Source organism: Copadichromis virginalis, linkage group LG10 (genome assembly GCF_057382275.1).
Source record: "Copadichromis virginalis isolate Kocher_CV1m ecotype Utaka linkage group LG10, C_Virginalis_male_GT1.1, whole genome shotgun sequence".
NCBI lineage: Eukaryota > Metazoa > Chordata > Actinopteri > Cichliformes > Cichlidae > Copadichromis > Copadichromis virginalis.
This window is the reverse complement of record NC_140627.1, coordinates 18,636,661-18,661,109: the sequence shown is the minus strand read 5'-3', so window position 1 is coordinate 18,661,109 and position 24,449 is coordinate 18,636,661. Positions and strand designations below refer to the sequence as shown.

Below are 24,449 nucleotides of genomic sequence, written 5' to 3'. Positions count from 1 at the left end.
AGACATCGCGTCCTCTGTGAAAACACACTCAGACATGCTCCAGAAGAGTAATGAATCAGCCTCTATAGCTGCCTTGTTAATGGAAATCCAACCCGGCAGATGTGGCCTTCTGGAAGAACACGTGGAGTGTAAAACAGGCTTATGTGTGCACACACAGGTGCCAGTAGCCACGGTCTGTTCAGCCACCAGAGGATAGTGTAGGTGTGTGAGTTATGTGTTTGTGAGACGCTGTGGCTGGACCTGTGAGTCACTGCTCAAAGAGACTCAAATGAGTGCATGACCTAAAAAACCTAAAAGGAATAAAATCCAGACGCGGTTAAGCAGCCGAGACATCGACTGAATTGATGGAAATGGTAACAATTTGCAAGAAGGGTACATAAACTGACACTTGAATTCATGCATTAAAAGCCATCCAGTCATGTAAAACATCATGAATTGTCATGAATTTACTTGAGCTAATAGCATCTCCAGCTTGCCCTGACATCAAGCCTCATTAGATTTTCTAAAAAACTGATGAGTAAAAGCAGTGGATGGATATATATATTAAACAAGAAAATGTGAAATAACTCAAAACATGTTTTATATTTTAGATTCTTCAAAACAGCCACCCTTTGCTTTGATTACTGCTTTCCACACTCTTGGCATTCCCTCTGTGAGCTTCATGAGGTAGTTACCTGACACGGCTTTCCAACCGTGTCGAAGGAGTTCCCAGAAATTCTGAGCACTTGTCTCCCCTTTTGCCTTCACTCTGCGGTCCATCTCATCCCGAAACCACCTCGACTGGGTTTAGGTCAGGAGTGTGGAGGCCAGGCAATCTGGTGCAGCACTCCATCACTCTCCTTAGTCAAATGGCCCTTACATAGCCTGGAGGTGTGTTTGTGGTCATTGTGCTGTTGAAATATAAATGATGGTTCAACTAAACGCAAACCAGATGAGATGGCATGTTGCTGCAGGATGCTGTGGTAGTCATGCTGCTTCAGTGTACTTTCAATTTTGAATCAATCCCCAACAGTGTCACCAGCAAACCACCCCCCACACCATCACACCTCCTCCTTCATGCATGTCGAGACCATCCGGTCACCTTTCCTGCGTTGCACAAAGATACGGTGGGTGGAACCAGAAATCTCAAATTTGGACTCATTGGACCAAAGCACAGATTTCCACTGGTCTAATGTCCATTCCTTGTGTTTCTTGGCCTAAACAAATCTCTTTTGCTTGTTGCTTTTCCTTAGTAGTGGTTTCTTAGCAGCTATTTGATCATAAAAACCTGATGCTATTTCTAAATATATCTTCCCCACTCGCTGTCTGAGGAGGGTGCACAGTATCCTGCGGGACCAACATCACCCTGCGCGCCACATTTTCCATCTGCTGCCCTCAGGGAGAAGGTACAGGTCTATACAGGCCAGAACATCCAGACTGGCCAACAGCCTGTATCCACAGGCTGTGAGGCTCCTGAACTCTCTGCCCCCCTCTCACGGATAATAACCATATCCAACTTCTTAATAGCAATGAACTGGTCTGCATTGGTGCATCATATCTTTATTCTCTTCCCCCTCCTGCCCCCCCCCTCTTTCTTAAATAGATAACTATCATATCTGATATCATATCTCACAGTACAATAATATTGAATGGGTTGCATTGTTGTATTTTGTCATGTTTCTCAGGTCTTTGTCTGAATTTCTACGAACATTATTGCTAAGGATTGTCTTATTGCATTGGAGTCACACTGGGTTAAATATGTACACTTGGGTTTTAAGGGGTATTTATTATTTTCTTCTTTTTTTTTGGGTTGTATGGAAGCCCCAAACGCAATTTCATTGTTCTTGACAATGACAATAAATAAATAAAATACTAAAATACTAAATACTAAATGTCACCTGGTGTTGTTGTAGCCCTCTGCTTCAAGCTTCTTCATGTTGTACATGCCTTGGTATAACAAGCATTTTCTTTTTGAGTTACTGTTACTGCTTTCCTATCAGCTCAAAGCAGTCTGACCATTCTCCTCAGACTTCTGGCATAAACCCAGAGAGTTGCTGCTCACTGGATAATTTCTCTTTTTCCGACCATTCTCAGTAAATGTTTTGAGGAAAATTCCAGTAGACGAGCGCTTTCTGAAATGCTCAAACCAGTCCTTTTGACACCACCAACCATGCCACATTCAAAGTGACTGAAATCACCTTTCTATCATTTGAACTGCAGCAGGTTATCCTGACCATGTCTACATGCCCAAATGCACTGATTTGCTGCCATGTGACTGGCTGATTAGACCGAGCAGCTGAACAGCTGTACTTAATGAAGCGGCTGGTGAGTGTATGTGTTTAGTATTGCCAACCCATCCTATTAATCCTAAGTGCATTTTGGTTTCTGTACCATTAATCATTTGTTAATCATAAACACTAGCAAAGAATTGCCCTGCGGGAGGTTTTTCCAGGCCTGCAGCTGCTGTGTAGAACACAGACATGTATGTTAATTTATCATGTTCTTCTTTTTATCTTCATTATACGACTGTTTACGGTCAGGTAGCAAAAAAAAAAGAGTTCATGGACACCAAAGAAATTAATAATAAATAGGCTAAATATATTTCTTCGTCTTTGGAAGCTGTGGTGCAGGCGCTATTCGCATCACTGCTTGTTTGATATGCGCAACATCATATTCCTGTGACACGTGTCACTGCATTTTGGCAAAATTTATTCGTAAACAGCAACTTACAACTAACATACACGTTCGTTTTGAGATCGGCTGCGATTTATAAGGATTTGGTGGTTTTAAAAATGTTTTCCAAAAGAACTATAGATGTTGATATCAGTATCAGATCGACACTAGAATGATAGGATCGATATTTTGTTCCTATCCTCTAAATACAATATGTAGCCCACCGAACTGTGTTAAAAACAATTTTTTCCAGAAATGTAAAAGTATGCATCTATAACCTTTTTTGTGTTGACTGTCATGTCTATTTTAGTTATAGGTCATTTAAACAACAACCCAAAGAGCTTCAGGGACAGGCACATTTACCTTTCAGCTTTTCATGTATTTTTATGTACGCTGAAAGGAGTGCTTTGTTGTGTTGACCAATTTTTATGGAATGTAAAAATCACAGTAACTTACTGGTCATTAAAATGTGTTCATAATTTGCATAAGTCACACCACACTGCTCTTCCCTACATAAGCTGGCTTTATAAATTAAAAGTGTTGGCATTCGCAATACCGGCTCTGTATTTACTCATTATACGACAGATATAAAAGAATGCAGTATTACACAGCACTACCTGGTACTCTAGGCAGCTTAAGTATTACGTTTCATCCAGACATGTTTAGGAGGAGTTACAGAAATACAGATATACACTATGATCATATAGGGTAAGATTCATAAAGGATCAAGTCATAACTATAGCTTATGAAGGAGCCATAAACACAATGAAGCCATGGAAGACATATAGCCTATAAAACATTTTGAATTTGACACAAAACACATTCACTTCTATTACTGCTCAGGTTTTTAGTTCCTCTCTCATAAACACACCTGAACCTGAGTAGATCACCAACACATGGGCCATGTGACAGCTGAGATATTGTATTATTGTATGCAATACCCGTCATATATGTTAATTTAATGCATAATTAAATGCCCCCCCATACACACACACTCACATACACACATTATGTTATATTATTTTAAGATAATCCACGTACAATTACGAAAAACAGTTTCCATGGCAACTGCTTGTAAACACATCTCCAGGCAAATATTTGCACATTCTGTTAGTTTCAGCCAGAAGGGATACAAAAACAGAGAAGTGAAAATAGAAGGTTTTTTACTTTATTTCCTGTCATACAAAGATATCAGAACAATTACCCGTATTATTATTATTATTATTATTATTATTATTATTATTATTTTAAGTTAGGCAGTATAGTAAGGAACACGCTTTGCAAACCAGAAGGCAAAATAAGGATGGAGAGGTGATGAGGTAAGGAAAGTGTGAAAGTGAAAAGACAAAATTAATTTCTTGAAGGGGAAGACAGTTGATGACGACATAAAAAAAAACGGGGAAAATGAGAAAATCACACAAGAACAGATTAGTGTCAGGAGAACAATAGTGGATAAATAATGGATAAACAAAGGCACCAGAGCTGAACTGGGGGACAGAGGTAAGTGGGACAAATGGATGGCTTCTGAATATATAAACAGCCTCTGTCTGGAAACCAAGCGCCCTAAACTCCATCTGGATTTACCCCTGCACTACACCCAAAATACATCTGTGGAGGTTGACCCAGCCTATTTCTGCTACTTAAAGAAATGTAATGAAAGTTCCATCATTAATCCATGTTCGCACCCTCGCACTATTAAATATTTACAAGTAAAACAATATTTATATATTATATATATTTTTAAAACTCACAATAACACACAGTTGTTTCGACTGTGCTGTGTTCTGTGTGAACCCATGCATGGATGGCTCCATGTTATTCCGCTTCAGCACCCTCCCAGAAATCCCCACACTGCGCACGCGCGGCTTAAGCGCGCTACCGCAGACAGGGGGCGTTAACATGGCGCTGTCTCCTCCACGACCGCACTGACTGCAACCTGCCAATGAGAGAGAGAGCGAGAGAGGAGAGACAGAAAGAGGAGAGAAAGCGAGAGAAGCGTAGGTTTCCATTCCTGTCAAGCTTCCATCATTTTTTTCTCCTACACCTATGAGTCCCTACACATTTTCAGGTGGATAGGGTGAATTTCCAGAGTTTTTCAAACGCCGCTCCCCCTTGTTTCACCTGCGCAGTGGATGGTTTTTGTTCGGCGGCAGCAGCAGACGCCCGAGCTTGTAGAGCAGGTGTGAGGGACAGCGGCGACCGCTCCTCTCCTCCCTGTTTCCGAGGGGAAATGTCGAGCGAGAAGCCGGTTTCAGTACCACCGGGCTCTGCTTCTTCGCTCACGGACACGGACCGAGAGTCCCATCCTCCGGCGGGCTCCTCCACGCAGCAGCCGCCGCCACCGCAGCAGCAGGTCGCCGCGGGCTCTGGCTCCGGCACCACCGGGGAAAGGATGGTGTCTGCAGCCGGCTCTATGGTCCTCCCGGCTGGGGTGATCAACCCCGCTGTTCCGATAAGGAATATCCAGATGAAATTTGCCGTGCTGGTGGGCCTGATCCAGGTCGGGGAGGTTAGCAACAGGGACATCGTGGAGACGGTGCTGAACCTGGTGAGTGGGAGCAGGACCGAGCAGTCCTGGAAAACGCTGAAAGGAAGCCATAGAGCACAGCACAGTCGCTGCGCCCCAACCCGCTATGTTTTATTTACGATGCTTCGCTCTCTCCTGGTTGTGTGGCTTTCAGGGGATGATGTCATTTGTTTGTTCGAGAGGTGGTTGATATTTCTCTTTTATTTCCTTTAGATGAAACAAGGCCGCTGTAAGAAATAATAGTGTGTTATATTTAAGACCAGAGAAGTTGAATGAAGCATGTGACCCCACCGAGGCTCTGAGGGTAGTCTAATCACCGGCCATTGTTGACTAAATGACCCGTTTGCGGTAGCTACAACAACCGGAGACATTCGCAGTCAAACTGTGGGGGATACTGAAAAAGTCTATGCAGGCTATTCTCCTGACCCCGATATGTACCCTGAAGTGATGCATAGGCAGATTGTAACAAGCCGCGAGTGGTTTTAATGTTGCGCACAACATCAGGACCCCTACAACGTACTCCATTCGTGTCCCTAAACGGGCAAAATCATGCATGTGTGCACGTCCTGGCAGCACAAAAACAAACAGATCCAACGCGGACAAAGGCCGACTAGCATTATGCTACCATCGACATATGTGTGTGTGTGTGTATGAGAATGGGTCAAAATTATGCACAGGCCTATTGTTGGAGGCAGGGCCCTGCATCCCGAGCCCAAAGGAGTCACATATACGTTTGTGTATAGGTGGCTTTGGAGCTGTTAATGGTTTATATTACTCTGCTTCAAGCAGCCATTATTTCTGGAGCACATATACGTTTCCACCCCTCTTCCATCTTTACCCCTCCATCGGAGGCTTGTGTCGGCGATGCAGGGCCTAGATCAGAGGATTTAATCCAGCTGGGTTTTTTTTCTTCTTTTTTCCCCCATGACTGGTGTGTACTGTTACGAAACAGATGAGCAAAATGTACAGCCGATGTAGGTCTGGAAGACTAATGCTTTTGGGGGGAGGTATAGGACGTGTGCGCGTTGGCTGTGTCCCCCTCCTTCATCTATCAGGCGATGGCGTGTGCTGCATGATATTACATGCATCTAGCATGGAGAAGAGGAGGAGGGGGTCTGATCATTATTGATTTTCTTTTGAAGGTAGAATAATAATGACTTGATAATGAATTTTTTACCCGATTACAGTGCAGCGAGTCTGACGGCCTGTTAACTCACTGGATGCTTGGAGCAGGACAGCCTACAGTTGAGCCAAACCAGTTTGATCTCAGTCAGACTGTGGTGAGCCATTCTGATTCAGGTCGCCTCTCATCTCCCCAATCGATTATTGGTACTACGGGGAAGTGCAGAGGGGCTTTCGCTGGCTCACTCCAATCTTGTCTCCTTCTTTTACAACCCCCCGGGTTGCACAAGCTGATAACCATCCATCCTGTTCCACAGCCTCCTCCTTCACTCTGGAGGGACTGAGAGGAGTGATGCTGCCTGCATAGACTAGGTTGGCAGGGCAGCGCCATGCATTTAAAAGCAGGTGGAGAGGGGTTGAGGGAGGGTGGGGGAGGAGAAGAGAGAGTGGAGGAGGAGGAGGTGGTAGGATGCTGCAGTGGCTATGTGCTCAGAAAATCACCAGCTGATGCAGCGGAAGAGGACAGGACTGGTCCACATCAGATCAGTGAAAGCCCATCAGAGCATTCAGCTGAAATGCACTCTGCATCATTTTCTGTAAATAACCCGCTTTTAAGGCCTTAATGTTTATTTGCAAGTGTTGCATTAGGCCCGACACGCTGACAAATTAAAGCAGCGTGTGTTGGTCATACAAAGCTTTACTTGCTAAATCCTGAATTGAACAATCAGTTCTGGTTGCAAGGCTGCCAATAGCTAAGCCTGTTAGGGAATTCGGCTGCCCAGCTCCTTAATTAAAAGAGTTGAAACAAAGAGGTGTGGAGGCAGGAAACCTCAGTGGTCATGCTGCTGGTACAATGAGTCCACTGTGACCCAAAAGCTGATCCATTATTCCAATCAGTGTGGGAGACCACAGCAGCCACATTCTCCTCCACCGGGGCTTTATTGATCAGATCCCACTGCGGCTGGAGTGAACAGATGGGCCTGTCTGCTGTATCAGATATGCTCCTTGGTCTGTACGGCGACATGAAACTGTGTAGAAAGAAAGAGAAGAACAGTCGAGAAATCAACTTTGAGCCCGAACACTTCAGTGCTGCCCTTGTTTATTCTTAATCTTTTAATAAGTCCACACACATAGACTAATAGACCTTCACTAGGTGTGGGGGGGTGCTGACAGCAAGGTGCTCAGCAATTATCATCAACAAGGCATCACAGTTGTCAAGGCAACACCGGTCTTTGATTGCCTGCATCCAGACGCTCCACCACCTGGTGTTGCTCTGCACTTCCGGACTTCTCACACAGCACTCTTCCACAGCGTTTCTTTGCTCTCCCTCTCTCTCTAGCTGCCTTTGTCAGTCTCCTGTTTATGTGCTTAATATATCTTAAAGTACAGAACAGGCGATGAGTTACTTTTTTACTTATTGTATCTCCCATTGGGGTTAAGATTGACTTGAAATCTGGCAATTGTTAAGTCCATAGCATGTGATTTTCATACCTCGCTGAGCCCTATGTGGAGGCATCTATGATGGATGTGTTTGTGTTCTAATTTATTCAGTCTTTCTCTTAAATTTGTCACCTTTCTGTAGGTAAGTAGATGTACATCAAACTGCCTAATGTAGATTTTACAGATCATTGGTTCTCAGTCTGGGAGTTGAGGCCCTTTCCGAGGGATCATAAGATGATTAATAGGGGAGGGGAGCAGTAAGCAGATTTATTTTTTCAGACGTTCATTTAATCTTTTGCTTTTTTTTTCTATCCTTAAGAATTACTGAGTAGTTTTACATTTTTAGGTCCCAAGAAAAACTGGGAACCCAGATCTCTTCAGCTGACCTGGAAATATTCAGCTGGTGTTGCAGTAATTTAAAGTTTAGGCACCACTCTTATGGGCAGCCCTCTCCACGATGGGATACTTCAGTCTGTTTGATTGGGCCCATTTCACAGTTGAGTTTTCCCCTTCCAAGAACTTCCTGTCGTTTGCCTCACTGCACTGTTTGTTCTGTAGATTTTAACCCTAAAATCTTTCCAGTTAATGTTCAGCCACTTCTTCCACCCAGTCGCTGGTTATTTGTGTGACACGTTGTGATGCTGGTGGAAGAAAGCCAGGTGAGAAGCAATTTTTGTTGACAGAGAGAAGAGTGTTGATGTGTGACTTATCTGTCTGAACCGTACTGTCATATCTATTCTTTGTTTGAAGAACTGAGACATATATTTCAAATGCATCTACAGGCAATACTGTCAGTCCCTCTGCCTCAGTACAGCACCAGCTGGGCTTATTTATAGGCGGCTTTATCTAGTTGTAATGCTTTTTTTGGGATCAAAACGGCGTGTTTATCTGGGATAGAAAATGATTGGTGACACACTCTGGCTCACTCTTAGTTTTTATGCCACCTTCTTTGCTTTTCCTTTCCTCCTTTGCCATCCTCCTCGGTCAGATGCAATATCTTCTGGCAGTGTCAATCCCCACCTGAGCCTCCTCAGTGGTCCCACTGACTCTCTGTTAGCAAACGTCTCATTATTCTTGTCCACACGTTCCACAATCACCAAGGTCACCTGATCCTGAGTCCTCAGCCGGCAGAGCGAGACTCGGCACAGCACACCAAGTCAGACACATCCTGATTATAAAAATACACCGAGGTGAATGCAGGCACACTTCAATCCATTCATCGAGGTTATAAATGGAGGAACAAATGCATCACAGAGACTCGCTCTGTGTCTTTGAATCTCTGTCTGGTGCGCTGCGACTCTGGCATGCTGATTTATGCTTCATGGATTTGTAAAGGAATAGGTCACCCATTTTCAAGATGCATTTTGTGCCATTGTACTTTGCCCTGAGGTGGTTTGAGACATCAGCACAAAACTCAGTTTAAATGAACCGTTTTTCAAGGGTGCCCCATGGCTGCATACCTAGGGCATAGGTTAACTATTTCCCTGCAGCACTGTGATCTTCTTGCATGGCCTCGCGGTGGAATAACAATGCGTCATCTGGTGCTCGCACAACCGTGGAGATGAGCGTATTAACAAGCATCAGCTAACAGACTTGAACAGTCATTTAAATCATGTGCTCTCTTGCTAGCGTGGTTTAAATGGACTTTTGAGTATAGTGAGTAGTTTTAAAGACACAAAGACAAAGATCTGATTGAAAGTTGTTGTTTTTTTTAACCGTTCAGTACTGCTGGCCCATATTGGACTGTCATATAATATAAGTATTGGTATGTATATTGTCTGATATGCACACATATGTTTTAAATCTGCCAGCTCCACTTTGTTTTTTCAAAAACTGTTTTCCCATCTTCTGCAAGATGATATTGAGGTGGTTATTTTTGGGAAAGATTAGCTGCTGTAAAGCTGCAGAGAAGCTTACGGTTGCCAGTTTGTGCCTAGGGTCCACAGGCAGTAAGCAGCGTTAGCTAACGATGTAAACAGTGCTGGACAAAAACACTGCATGAACGCTCTCTTATTTTGTTTCCCTAAATGAGTATACAAAATATATATATATATATATATATATATATATATATACACACACACACACACACACACACACACACACACACACACACACACACACACACACACACACACACCCCTATGTAAGGAAGAGCTAGAGGACAGAAGGTGTGGCTTCTGCTGCAAGGTCATGGATGACTTTGCTATCTATCACACAGCTGGGTTGTCCTGACAGGGAGCATGAAAGCCAGGAAGAAAACGATGATGTGGAAGGATGCTCATCTTGTACTTTAAAAAAGAAAAGAACAAAATGCGGTTGAAGGAGAAAGATGGTGAACTAAAGGGTGAGAAATGATGAAAAGGATTCAGAGCGGTTCAGTTTGTGATTGTCCTTCAGGTGCTCTTTTATTCTTGAGTGTAACATAGGTCCAGCTGTATGATGTTCTGTGGGGGTCTGATGAGTTCCAGCCCCCCTGCGGAGCCTCATCATGCTGTGGGTATCACTGTTCTCCTCTTTCCTCTGCTCTTTTGGGTACAGCAGGGAAATGTAGTTGGGAGTCCCATAAACCAGGGAAAATGTGAGACTTCGCTCACATTTAAACTTTTAATTGGCCATTTTTCTTCATCGATCACTTGTCACAGCGTGGAATTAACTTGTACTACTTTGTTAGCATGGCTAGCGTTCTTCCAGAGCCGAGATTTGCACCTCTCAGATTCTCCCGCAGTCCGGACAAATCTACAAACTCTTTTCATAGTGTTGCAAATTTCTGGGGAAGGAAAATACCCAATTAGAAGTATAAATGCCAGGTTGTCCATTAAACTACAAACCTTGTTGCTCCCAAATCCTCTTATTACCAAGCTCCTCCAGAATGATCTGCTTCTGAACCAAAGAATCTCTTTTAAGGCATAATGCTGAGGCCCGCTTTCATTATCATTTCTTTTTCAGCCTTTTTAGCTTGAATTAAAACACGATTTGCGCTAAACTCAAACCAGACTGATTTGTATGCGTGTGTATTAGGCATCCGGGCTAAAAACGTTCACCTCTCTGTCTTAAGGCTCCTAAATTCTGCTTCGCTTCTCTAAATTCCTTCTCATCCTTTGTTAGCAGCTATTTCCAGATGTGGGGTTTTTCCAAGGATAAGCCGTGTAAGATTTGGGTGAGCGTGTCTTCTGAGAATGGGAAGAAAACAAGGGGCAGAGGTTTGGTGGGGAGGAGGGAGGAAGTGGCTTCTCTGTCACTTCCTCCCTCCCTCTAGATTGTTCATCTCCTCTAAGCACATCCACTTCCCCTTACCCACTGGTGTAATCTTGTCTCGCTCTTTGGCTCCCTGGCTGGGTGAAGCGGCCGTTGGATGAATGTAGATGATCCCTTTTATGATTAGGTAATGGAGCTGTCTGCAGCGCCACCCCTCACTGGTTCTTATTCTCGGAATACTTTCTCCGTCTTCTCGTCTTTGAGCATTAGAAGGTCTGGAGGGAGACTTTGTGTTGTCCTGTCATCACCTCTTACCTACTGTTGCTAGGTTTTTGTAAATGCAACTGCAGATGGAAGAGAAGTGCAATAAGGAGATGACATAAGGCGCTCAGGCCTGGCTTTTACCTGCAATGCTATAAATTGTCATAGAGGGGATTTTATGTCTAGAGTTTGATTTCTTTAAAACACCATCGGCATAGGGGTCTTAATTTAGCAAGAGCAGGTTTTATGAATTATGAATGAATTGCATAAGGGAAGCACATGCTTGTTGGCAATTATCGAGCTGAAAATGTAATCGCTTTTGAACCGAACAGTCACCTTCTGTGTTTGCTGTATGCTTTAAGGCTCCATTATCAATCTTGATAATTTTTTGATTGAATTTGTTATAATTACCACTCATAAATAATTCAACTTTTATTGATTTTTTTTAATGCCTCAATATGCCAATATGAGATTTGTTAGGTTAAGGACTGAACACTGAGTACACTTCAGCAAATCTAAAATGTGATTCAACACATGATTCGCATCATTAGCAAAGTCATTAGCACAGAGGTTCAGTTACTTTTTCCAGTCTGCGCTGTGATTGACGACCCAAGGTTTTCAATAAAGACATTAAAAGGGCAGCTGTTTGTGTGTTATTAGTTTAGGCGTAAATGTGACCTGAAACCTGAAACACTCAGCCCTGTTAGTAATTCGCTGCATCAAAAGTATCCGTGAATAGAAGTAAGGTCCGCATATTAATACTGTGTAAAGTACTTAACCAAAGATAACCAACTCGTCCCTTTGCATTTGTAAAAGTGTAACCAGCTGGACTTTGAGATTTCTCTTAAATTCCTTAAGATATAAAATATTAATTGATTAATTTAATATCAGCTTTTTTTCTCTGGCCTAATGCATAATTCATTTTCACAGCTTCACATTAAGAGCTCCAGGAAGCATATGTTCTCGATTGTTCTGGTTGTCCTCTGCTGTGCTCCTTGCTTCAACACCATTGTGTCTGTGTGTCTGGCTGCTTCATGCTTTTGTGTCTGCCTCTATTGTGTTTTGTTTTTTTTTTGTGTGTGTGTGTGTGTGTGTTTTTTTTTTTTCTCCCCCAAAAGTGTGCATTGTCTGCGTGTGATTGTAGTGAGATGGGAGGGGCCATAACAATATAATTCCTATGTCATCTTAATACAAAACATTTGGATCAAAAACACTGTTGAGAATCTTGTTTGTTTTGCATCGGTGTATGCGTGTGTGTGCGTGCATTTACATCTGGCACAATGACAATGCAGTAATCTCCAAAATTATAACAAGCTGCTTTGTTTGATTTACCTGGTTTTTGTGTGCCGGCGAGGGTGCGCCCCCAACATCCCAGAAAGAGGAGAAATGAGTGTTCCTACAGAACCCCTGCTTTAGTTTCCTACACCTTCATCTGCACATTTTCTCTGGCAACACACACACACACACACACACACACACACACACACACACACACACACACACACACACACACACACACACACACACACACACACACACACACACACTCTCTGCTCTCTTCCTTTTTGTAGCCCACATCATTCCCTGGCAGGGGTGATTTTATATTCATGCTGGCCTACTTCGCCTCACTCCCTTGGCTCTAAACACACACACACTTGCCTTACTGGAAGTATAGCTAACTGTGTACCTATTCATCATGCTGCATATTGCAGTGGCCGACGGTTGATTATAGCCAAGTTTGTAGTGTGTGTGTGTGTGTGTAATTTTAGTATTCTATATTAGAAATCTAGGATCTCTGAGGTATGTTCGTGCATCCCCTACAGCCTGAAAACGGTGTCAGAAGTTGTCATTTAACACCACATTACACTGGTTAGTAGTTCTGCTCTGCATCACAGCAAATCATTGTCTGCTTTTTGCTTTCCACCCTGTTACACAGTGAGTGAAGAACATATCAGGACGACATGGCCACCACATGACATAGACTTGAAATAGTGTATATATATTAGACTTAAAACTTGTTGTTTTTTTCCTAAGTAAGAATAAGAACACTAGTTACCCAGGCCACAGTGACACTGTATGCTTTTTTTTGTGTGTGTCTTCCTTTTTTGTGGAGGTGATGCCGTTAGCGTAGCAGCGCTGGTTTTGGCTCACAAAATGAAGTTAGGAGTGTGAGCCATGGTTCATATCATCAAGGGAAATAAGAACAGTATCATAATCTACTGTAGAGTCCTTATTTGGCAATAACATTGTGTAGGTGGGCTGGATATCAGTCAGTAGTGTCGACAACTGATAAGAAAGCAGTTCGGGCCATGACAAATCTTACATGTGGGGTCTTTCCAGTGCAGGTGCTTGGAGTAGGTGCTACGTGGAGCGTATATTTACACGATCGACCCTCTTAATCAGCTGTTCTGTGTCCATTGAGGTGTAGGATCAACTGGACTTACGAGGAGAATCATTTTGCGGCAGCTTTGGCTGTGGTGTCAGTTGTAAATGTGCCAACACGACGACAAACACAAAGACGGTTGCTGCAGTGTTGTTTCCTGTGCAAGCCTATATGCCGGGTTTGAAGTCGTTTATAGTGAGAGGGCTGCTACATCACCTGTAGCAGAGTTCAACTAGTCTGTATTAAGCCAGGGCCATTGAAGCCTGTTCTTCTGGGTGGGAATGTGTAAGAACTTACTTTGTTTTACATCTAGTAACCATCTGGTACAAAAGTTTATTGACTGATGTTTGGATCTAGCACCTTTCTAGTCATCTATGTTAGCGTGGGCAGCTAGAAATACTGTATTAGGTGGAAACGTGGAAAAGCCAATACCGGAAATTATAGTAGCCGACTAGTAACCTGTCGACCTGTTTTTTGTTTTTGTTTTTTCCTTGTTTTGTATTTAGTTTTTTCGTTTGTAGCTCTAACAAAATAATTGCAATGACCCAAAAACCAGCTATACATATATTAGATTTCATTTTGACTGGTTGTTTTTAAATCAGTTTAGTTTCTGAATTTTTGCTTTTAATCCAGAGTTGATTTTCCTGTTGATTTCCTTATTTTAGATGAGGTTTTATTAGTCATCAGTGTCAGAGTCAAAATTTAGGTATTGCAATAAAAACACAGAATGTCTTGAAATCAGTGCCTCATCAGACAGGTTGTAACATTTTTACCAAACTAATAAAAACTAAAACTAAGGATTTTTTTTTTGTGTTTTTCCAAATTCAAAAAATCATTTCAGTTAGATTTAGTTAACTATAATAACCTCAGCCTCAAAAACAGCAGTTACTGCAAAAATCAGCCTCACTCCATTTATTCTCTGGAACAGAGAAACTGTAAGCACATGCAAAACAAACCCTCTGAAGCATATCAGGGTGTATATGTGTGTTAGATCACAAATGCTGCTATAATCAATGCTCTTGCAGTATTTGCATTAAAAGCAGGATAAAATATAGTCAGTGGGTAAAGTTAAAAAAAAAAATGTCATCGCTTCACTGAAAGTCTACTCCTCCAGTTTACATGTAAGTATAAATAATGGCTTTTCTTAGACTGCTCATTAGATAAAGAGCTTATTTTTGTTGTTATGCTGCTCATTTGAGGCAGTTATTCCATACAAGTACACAAGAATATTACAGATAATATATATAGCACACATCTAATTAAAAAGTTAAAACACAAAGACAGTGGCAGGCTCACTCTCGGTGCCCAGCAGCCAGTCAGAAAAGATGCAAAACCTAGTACATCTTTGAATTTAACAGACTTAATTGAACACCTTTGGAAACGCTTCATGACAGTGTGGCCTGTTTTGCCTGACCTCTGTATTTGCCCACCAACCAAAAGTTGAAAAGGTGCTGATGTTTCGGTATTTCTCCATAGGATGGAAGAAAAGAACTAATGATTGATGGAGAACAAGATGTTTGTAAAGCCCATCCTGCCCTTAGCTAGAAGCATCTGTGTGACATTCCTAAACCTATTTCATAGTAATTGAGGAAAAATAAACCATGTCACAAAAGGCTCAAAATCCACTGAAACTCTTAACAGCATGTGGAGTAGTGTTTGTGATGGTAAAGTGCTAAATTATCACATTTAAAAAAAGCTGTGCTGTCATAAGACCTTTTACAAAGCATATAAAAAGAAAAAAACTGTTTTGTGACTTAAATCAAATATGTGTAGAAAATGCATTAAAAAAATCACTCATTTGTTTTAACCTGAGAAAATAAAAGCCAGTTTTCAACTAAGCTGGGTGTGCCATTTTATTTATTTATTTTTCAGCAGAAATTTGGTTTCAGACAAACACTCACAGCCACACAACATGTAATTAGCATTGAAGCGCCTCGTAAAGTTTGCCAAAGTAAACCATGGGAGGACCACCGTCATGAAAATACTCCTAACAATAAACCCAGTCACTCAAATCACCTTCACACAACTATATATGAACACTTTAAAGAAGCTAGCAAAGGGAAAATGGTCAAAGCTAAAGCTAGAAGGAACACAGAACTAGCTAGCAGCCTCAGTATGAGCAAAGCATCAATGCAATTACAAGGAGAAAAGCACCAATGTCCCGTAAACATGCTGGGAAATGATTTAAAAACCTGACATTGTTATATAAATCTGTTGCAATTGCTTTTGTTTGGGAAGGTAAAATATGTCACATAAAGGTGGCTGTAGAGCGGCTCATTTCCAGTGAATTATTTATAACTAACTGTTTACAATTAATTATTTATAGTTAAAGAGCACTTTATTTTCAATTGTTTCAGGGAGAGAAGATGATCCTGCAGCTTAATGCAATTTGGAGGAATTGTAAAGTTTACACATTTCTTTTATAATGAAATTAAGTTCAGGCACTGAAGAAACGTCATCATGTTGCCTAGCAACCATTTCCCAATAGGCTAAAGAGACCTGTTTGTAGCGTTTATGCACCTGTAACATCTTGTGTTGTATCATTTTAATTCCATAACAGTGTCATCTCATTAATTATCCCCAAAACTAAAATAATCCATGATATATTATGACATCAAGATGTTGCCTAGTAACCAGCCAACAACTAACATCATGAAGTAAACAATACTGAAGCACTGGCATGTACTGGTTGAATTAAATTAACTCTGACTAGTTGTACAAATAAATATTGGAGAGAAAAAAAACATTTATGTTATAATTGACATTTATAAGTTTTTGGTATTTATGAGTAAAATGACACAAACCAGTTATTCAAATAAGACGTAACCACATGTAGAAATGTTCGTTTCTGATACCAGCAGGACAACCATGATCCTGTAGCACTATGTTATGGTTTATCCTCACCCCTCCTTCAGGCACTTTCACACTCGGAAACCCTCGAGGAGAGAGGTACAAGAAATCATTTTGAAGCCAATATCTGACAGTGTTGGTGACTCACTGTACTAACCTCCAAAAGCCCCTGTGCCTCACCAACCCACCCCTCTATATCCACTGACCCCTTACCCTGCACTCGCCACATTCAAGCTCTGAATGCGGTCAGCTCAGGGTAAGGGTTGGATTATTTTATCTGAGTGCAGAGATGGAGGCTCTTATAATCAAGTTAATGTATGGATTCAATAGATGGCTGAGTCTCACCCTGTGCATTGTACCGTGGGGGTCACGCATGGAAATTGTTTCATTCCCAGTTGCACAGTGACCTAAATGAAAAATCTGGCATTGCTGACAAGAATCATACAGACATCGATTTGTGAGAGTGTGTGTGTGTGTGTGTGTGTGTGTGTGTGTGTGTGTGTGCATAGATAGTCAGATAGATGGATGGATGGGTACCTAAAATGTGATTTTGTTGCTTGCCTAAGGAACTGGAATTGCACTGAAATGTTTATCTCCAAAGCTGCTACAAATGATTCATGAGATGTCTGTATTTGAATGTCACTGCTGACTCCTGCCAGGAGTTATTCCTCCCATGACATAATTTTAGTCACTGCAGTCTTTCTTTTTTTCTTTTCTAAAAATCCTAATCTTTCCGTGTGTTTACTCTCTTATTTCAAGTGTGAGGCCTTCTTGGCAAAGAGAGCGTGCATGCTGGCATGGCTCTGTGATATTTGAGAATGGATTTTGTGTTGATATGACCTTTTGATTGGAAATAGTTTGTGTGTGTGAGTGAATTTGACATTCATGAGATCATTATCTGGGTTTTTATATTTTTGTAACTTTATCATAACCGACACTTAAACATTTCGTGTACGTGCAGTTATAATTTTGAAAGCTTAATATTATTTCATTGTAGTTAGACTGGAATCGGGAGTTGGATATCGGCCACTAATACCTAACCTAATGGCAGCTACAGTGAGACATTTATTAATTACTTTCCTCGATTTGTTTACTAATAAACAAATCCATATGTGTAGTGGTGGATGACTTGTTATGTAAATATTACTAAATAGAGTAAAAAAATGACTTAAATAGTGGTTTTGTAATTGGTTTCCAAGGTAAAAATTGTTAAATTTTGAGTACATTTTGTGTGTAAGGAAGGCATTTCTGGTTAACTTAATACCACAAGTTTTTTTCATAAACGTTGTTGCGTATGTAGTTTTTAGATGTTTTTAAATGTAACTCCAGCTTATATTTTTGGGTTCTAGTTGCCCTTCTTTACGTCTCAAAGTTAAGTCTTTTGATTAGGTCTTTCTAGCTTGCTCACACATCCATTAGTTATCTAATAGCATCCAAGAAAATCTCCTCCAGGATGATGGCATGCACCAAAACAGAAGTCATCAGATAAATTGAAGCTATGAGAGATAAAGTATTAATGTATTAAATCCCCTAAAGGCATGCAAATAATGCAAAGGACAGAAGGAGATGACTTGAAAACATGGTTTATGTAAAAAAAAGAACTGGCCAAAACTGACTTGATTTGAATCTAAAATGATCAACACCAGCACAAACTTCAATTGGTTGTCTTTCAAGGTTTTATTTCCAAAGCACGAGCTTCTGACAACTGCTTCTCTCTTACCGCTGTTTTTGTTTTACTTCAAACGCCTCATGTTCACCACTGTCCAGCGTGGAGGACGAGTCTGAAGTAAAGCTGATGGACAGGCCTGTACTGGTACAGCACCACAACAGATGTGTAGTTGAGGCCTGAGCTCATTCTTTTGGCCGTCTTTTATTAAAAAGCACATTTTGGAATTGTTAGAGAATAATTATATAATGAAATACGTCAGAGCCGAGTTTGGCTTCAGCAAATTTGGCTTCTTTGTGTTCAGTTTTGTAATTGTCTGGCTTGACTTTTGATTGTCTTGGGTGTGTGGGTGTGTGTGCACACTGTGTGTGATCTTTTTTTTTTTTGTACAATAACGCAAAGTACATCATGGTCCGCTAACCCCTCAGCCGTATTTTGTGTGCGCGCGCATTTGAGTGTGTCATTCCTGACTGTGTCTTATGATGATGGATTACTGAGACCCACTGGAGCTGCTTGCTCCCGCTCTTATCCTCCATCAACTGCGGTTCAATGGAACAGTACTCTCCATTGTTTCAGCTGATGGCGAACATGCACGGAGGCATGCGTTTGTGTGTGAGTACTCACACACACACACTGTGCATGCACACATCCTATCTGATGTAGTGCATGCACGACAAACCAAACCAAGCAAACAGATTAGCGATCCTGAATTGCCACCAGCTTGATGCGAGGCAGGTCTGCTGGGTCTTATCTAGTGATCTTTGAACTTAACATCAGCTAGTCTACAGCGGCCTCATCTCACAGACACACAAAGACGCACACACTCAAACGCATTCCGTAAAAAGGCAATCATCACATAACTGAATATGGAGCCAAGAAGAAACACACTTGCACATATAAAACGCCAGACTACTTGCATACTGCAAACAAGTTGCTCTGATCAATCATTCCTTGCGGAGGCTGAGAAAGAACAAGGAGCACATAGTGACTTACACCCAGTGAGGTGTAAGCAACACGCTGGATGCCCTGTAGGACTTCACTTCCTCTCAGCTTTGAAATTATCACATTTTGAGTGAAATCAGGAGACAAGTTGCGAAAGGCCTTGTTAAAGTACAGAACGCAAGCCTCGAGTGCTTCCTTCTGAGGCTCCCATGACATAACGCACAAGCATGCCCTTGTTACTTCCTGTCTTGAGGAAAAACTGAAAAGAGAAATTAAGTTACATCAGTTCCTAGACAGAATCTGCTGTTTCCAAGTGGAAGAGGAGAAAAATGCTGAAAGAAGGGTCCTTAAAGTTCCACTTCAGCACCTCACGGTTTAACTAATGCCTTCACCCGGCTTCAGCAGCATCTCTCATTTGTTTGATGCAGTCCTTCCCACGGTGAGAACATGTCCTTGATTTCACTTCTCTCCTTGGCCCTTTCTATTTTTTTCTCTCTTTGAGCCTTTCTACTTTAGATACTTTTTCGCTCTCCCACTCGTGACTTCCAGGCATTTTATTTTATTTTTTATTTTTTTGGCCTTAACACATAAATCATAAAAGTTGTGTTCTGGTAAAAGGCCCAGGCAGTGCTTCCTTACTGCAGCTCTTAGGTTGTCTCCAGAGTGTATGAAGAAGTTACACCCGTGTTCATTCATTCCTTTGGTTTCAGGTGTTAAATGAGCAAAGCTAAGTGCAGCACGTGGTGACTCTGGCATATTTATTTAACGATTTATCAATCTGTACTTTCCAGAAATGATGAAGCTAACGCTGTTGCCATTCTGTGAAAAAACATTTCTTTTACAAAAACAAGCAGCTCAAAAGGCAGCCGATTGCCTTAATTGCCATCATTAACTTGATTAGCTTAAAAGTCAGTTTACATTCTGGTGCTGCCTCTTGATTACAGTTCACTTAAAATACTTGATCTGATATTTTCTATGAACATGACAAGCTTTTCACCTCTCTCGTGGCATTAAGTGGAGAGCAGTCCTTATGGTGTCACAGTTTTGCAGCTTTATCACAAAAGTAAATAAAAACACAACCAGCGTAGAAGAAATCGGAACGACTACGAACCTCGAATTTCTCAGATGACGCCACTCTGGAGGCTACGCTTGAAAGACACACACTAAGTTATTAAAATTGTATAGTCAGTTCCTTCAGTACAGAATAAAGTGTCATTGGCTGCTCCATTGTCACATGGGGTTGCCACAGCAGGTGGTGATGCGTGTTTGATTTGGCAGAGCTTTTACTCCAGATGCCCTTTCTGACACAATCCCAAAAGGATTTGCGTCTATGGCTGGAATCGAACGAGCAACCTGCCACTTGCCAAGCAAATGGTTAGAGACGACTACACTATAGATTTAAAGTGCAGCTGTTTGACTTCATACACGTCTTTGTAGAAAGGATATGTTGCTGAGGGTGGCTGCCGCACCCAACAATAGCACGATATGACTATACCACTTTTTTATTTTTTCTTTGCGTCCTACTTATTTATTCCTGGGTCCAGGACCCAGTTAACACTAGATGAAAGGGATCAACCGAACAACAAGAGCAAACTGAACTGAAAAGGCCATCGACTGAATTGTGTTGTATAAAGAAAGATGTAAATTTATTCATGAGAAAGTGCATCGGCTTATTATTTTAGCTGAGAGGCACGGTTCTAGCAGTTCAGCGCTGTCAGTCTCAAGCACATGCTTTCAGATTTCTATGATAAATGGTTTTATGTAGGGGATGCACATGCATTTTAATTTTATATATCCAACTCCTTTTTTTAATTCCCTGGCTAAAATAAATAAATTAAAAAAGTAGCACCATGCAGCAGGCTTTTATTGGAAGAAAATCCAAAAATCTCAAACTTTCATTGGCGCTCAGGCTTTCCTAATCTTCAAATTTATTACATAAACTTAAAAAAGCATTTTTTAAAGATCCCACTGATAAACAGCCAAACGAGCTGTGCCTAACTTTAATCAAAAGTCTGAGCTACTGTTACTGCTATACTTACTACTCAGTACTGCATCATTTCAGTGTGATGTTTTTATAGCTTTTTGAATCGGAAACGTGGTTTTTAATAATGTGTTTGTGAAAGAGTATCAGGGCGTGATCTATAACACGAAAGAGCAAAAAAAAGTTTTTTTTTGTTTTGTTTTTGTTTGTTACCCAATAGCATGTGACAAGGCTTATTGCAAGATCCGTTACTAAGCCTCTTTAGCCAATCAGGTGGCAGACATTTTAAACTGCAGTTGGATGAAGTCAGCTTTGCGATCACTTGGCTGCAATCCTCCAATCCCTGCAGTGTGTGTGTGCGTACGTGCACATCTTTCTGACCTGGATTTTTTTCCCCCTGAATATAATATCAGCCGTGCTGAGTATGGCTCTGCTCTGCTGCGGGGGCTCCTGCAAAGAGCGGGGCTTTCGCATCTTTGGTCGTATTTTGCCGCCACGCACTCTTAGACCTTGAAAAGATCCTGGTGGTATTAATACAGCAATTAGTGCAGTTGCAGCTTCAGCTGTTTGTCAATGACTTTTTCCGCCCAAATGAAGGATTTCCAATGCAGCTTCTCTTAGTCAGTGTATCTGTCAGCAGAGAGAGCAGGAGCTGTCCGCTGTGCTGAAAAGAGTCCGCTGTATCTGTCCGTCTTCTCTCTTTATCTGTCATTTCCCCCAAGCAAACATTCACACTGTTACTCTTTCTGCAGTTTTTCCTTTCTGCCCTGTTGGTGACATCTGACCTCACTTTATTTCCATCTCCCTTTCCACTCTTGATCTCTTCTTCTGTTAAAAGCTCTTTTTCCCTTCACTTCTGCTCCAGTAAACAGACTTCTGAAAAATCTTTTTTTTTCTTTTACAAGCTACTCAAATGCTAATGAAATGGTGGCTCATTATTATTGGATTATTTTGGGAAGACTCTCCGCATCCCTGCAGTTCTCTTCCAGTTATCTCCTCCCTTCTCTCTCTCTTTTCTCTTTTCTTTGTGTTTACTCATGCTGTCATTCATGTGAATTGCTGCTACTGCTGTGTGTTGGTGACGAATCAAGCGAGAGTGCGAATGACTAAGACCTACAAGACATTTTGCAATGAATTGTTTAAAGGCCTTTAGCCCTGTGAATGCTGAGTATGTGTGCTGGCTTTGGCCGACTTTAACAGCGGCGTCCGAGTGTTTGCGCTCACTTGTCTGCGTGTGTGCACAGTATGTTTTAAGCTAGCACTTGATAAGGTTTGAGTCAGGAAGCGGGAAAAGGCACACTGAACTGGTCTGCAGCGAACTGGAGACTTTGTAGTGGCTGTCATAAGAAACACATCTCAGCAGGTATTACTGTCTTATCTTGCCTTTTCTCACTCCTCTTTTATGCAGCTCTCCCTCTTTGGTTGCTGGCGGTGCTAATAGAAACAGACAAGCCGGTACATGGGAGTGCTCAATAGCTTTGCTTCTCTTTGATGCATGTACAGACGCACATTCATGCTTATTTTTGTGGAAAACGTGCCCAGGGTACAGCTCCTGGCACTGAGAACCAAAATGCAGTTGTTTTGTTTTTTTTTAAATGCATTTCTTTTTTATGTAATGCAAATGTAGAGCTTTCACTTATTTGCTTAATTGGAGGCAGCACATGCTTGATTGGAATTCGTCACCTTACCCACACAGCACCCTTGACAGGATTACACTAACTGATGGGAAACAAGCCTTCTTTGCCCATGGGCCTAAATATTTATGCATACAGGGCTTTACCCAAATTAAGTCCTGAAATGGTACAAGGACTGAATACCTAATTTTTAATTTGGTGCATTATGGCTCAAAGTTATTGCATACATTAATGCAACACACACAAAAAAACACGCCTATAAATACATTCGTATTTGCCTTATTCAAACCAAATGTGGCCCGTGTTTACTACTACAAGTGGGAAACATGATAAGTGAGAAACGAGCAAATCGTTTGGGGAAACATGAAATCTTACAAGCCCTGGCCCATGATAAGCGCGTCGGATAAGCACTCTCAATCAGACGTTAAGCCCAGTTTATTTTCTCCGGTTTTCTGTGTGTCAGACCTGTGATTGGATGGCTTATGTGTGAGAGGAAAAAAAGTGAGAGGGATGAGAACAGTGTTGATGTTGCTGCATGGAGCTGCTGTATGTGGCTGACGTATCAGCTTGTAATAAACGGCCATCTGCACTCTTCTTCGGGGAAAACGCAAAGTGCGTATTAAGAAAGTGCATTTTGTGTGGCAAGTTCTATGAGATGTTTAAAGCTCCCCGATGCTTTTTGTTGTTTTCTTATAGATGTATACTCACATGTATTGGTGGAAGATGAAAGATGGTGCTCTGTTGCCACATTAGCTTCAATGCAGTTTTTGAGTGGCTGGTTGAAAACATGTCATTTTGTGTCAGCTCCTAAAGAGATGCTGTAGTTTTTTTGTTTATTTATTTATTTATAAAATGAGAGTGTTGAGTCTATGTGAGGATATACTATACCATGCCTAGTAGCAGTACGTCCATAGTGATGTCTACCACACATTTTTATTTCTCTGTCCATCACCATTTTCAGGTTAGCATATTAACACGCACTGTTTACCTGCATGGATTACAGGACTACAAACAGAATGCAAAAGGAACCAGAAAGCTTCCCATACCTAAAATTTTGGTTATGCTTTATTTTCATTAGAACTTGACCAATAGATATATATTGGCCCAGCTGACATATCGGTCCATATTGGCTATTTGCCAATAAATGCTGATAAATAAAAATCTTAAAGTAAAAAGAGTTTGGGGTCTTAGAAATCCTGCATCCGTCATTCTCATTCATATGCAGACTAAATTTCCGTAAACTGTTCAAGAAAATAAAAAAATCTGACTCTTAAAATCAGTTATAGACGATCAAAGTTATTTCCTCCTTAGAAAAATGGGAACGTTTATGAGTCAAGCTGTCTAGAAGCTTTTAAAGCATTACAGTCCAAAACCGAAAGTGCACCTGTCAGCCTGGACGGAGGGAGAGGAAGGGAATCATGTCAGTAGGATTCAATGTTTCAGGCCCATTAATGGCTGTGGCTTGGCAGTCCTTTAAGTAGTTATTTCAGTCACAACTGATGTGGTGAACTTTAAGTATATAAGTATAAATACTGCACATCCGCTTAGTGTACAGTACCAGTTTGTGTAGTTATGGCAGATTTTCATGCCGTCAACTTATCGTCTGGTTTTGGCGAATGCTGTCATCTTCATTTCTTTGCACAGGCTTTACTGCCACTCTTTTGTTTTTGTCCTGCATCTCCGACTCATCCCACATGCCTGCGTCTTTGATTTTTTTTTTTCTTTTTATATTTGTGACCTTAAAAATAGCTACGCTGATCACAGGGTGACCTCACCAGTTTTTACTGGTCCAA

The 24,449-nt window shown here is 41.4% G+C and overlaps 1 protein-coding gene across 18 annotated transcripts in view; it reads left to right on the top strand.

The window, feature by feature from the left end:
- The first annotated feature begins 4,515 nt into the window (after nt 1-4,515).
- The window catches only part of nbeaa (neurobeachin a), a 98,724-nt gene continuing 78,790 nt past the window's right edge, over nt 4,516-24,449 (top strand). For 17 of the 18 annotated variants that reach the window (XM_085470426.1, XM_085470415.1, XM_085470425.1 and 14 more), the window contains exon 1: nt 4,517-5,200. In XM_085470426.1, coding sequence (XP_085326552.1) covers nt 4,883-5,200 — 318 coding nt within the window. In that variant the 5' untranslated portion in view covers nt 4,517-4,882. Of the gene's footprint in view, nt 5,201-24,449 lie in introns of all 18 variants that reach the window. The other variant, XM_085470423.1, reaches the window with a different exon arrangement.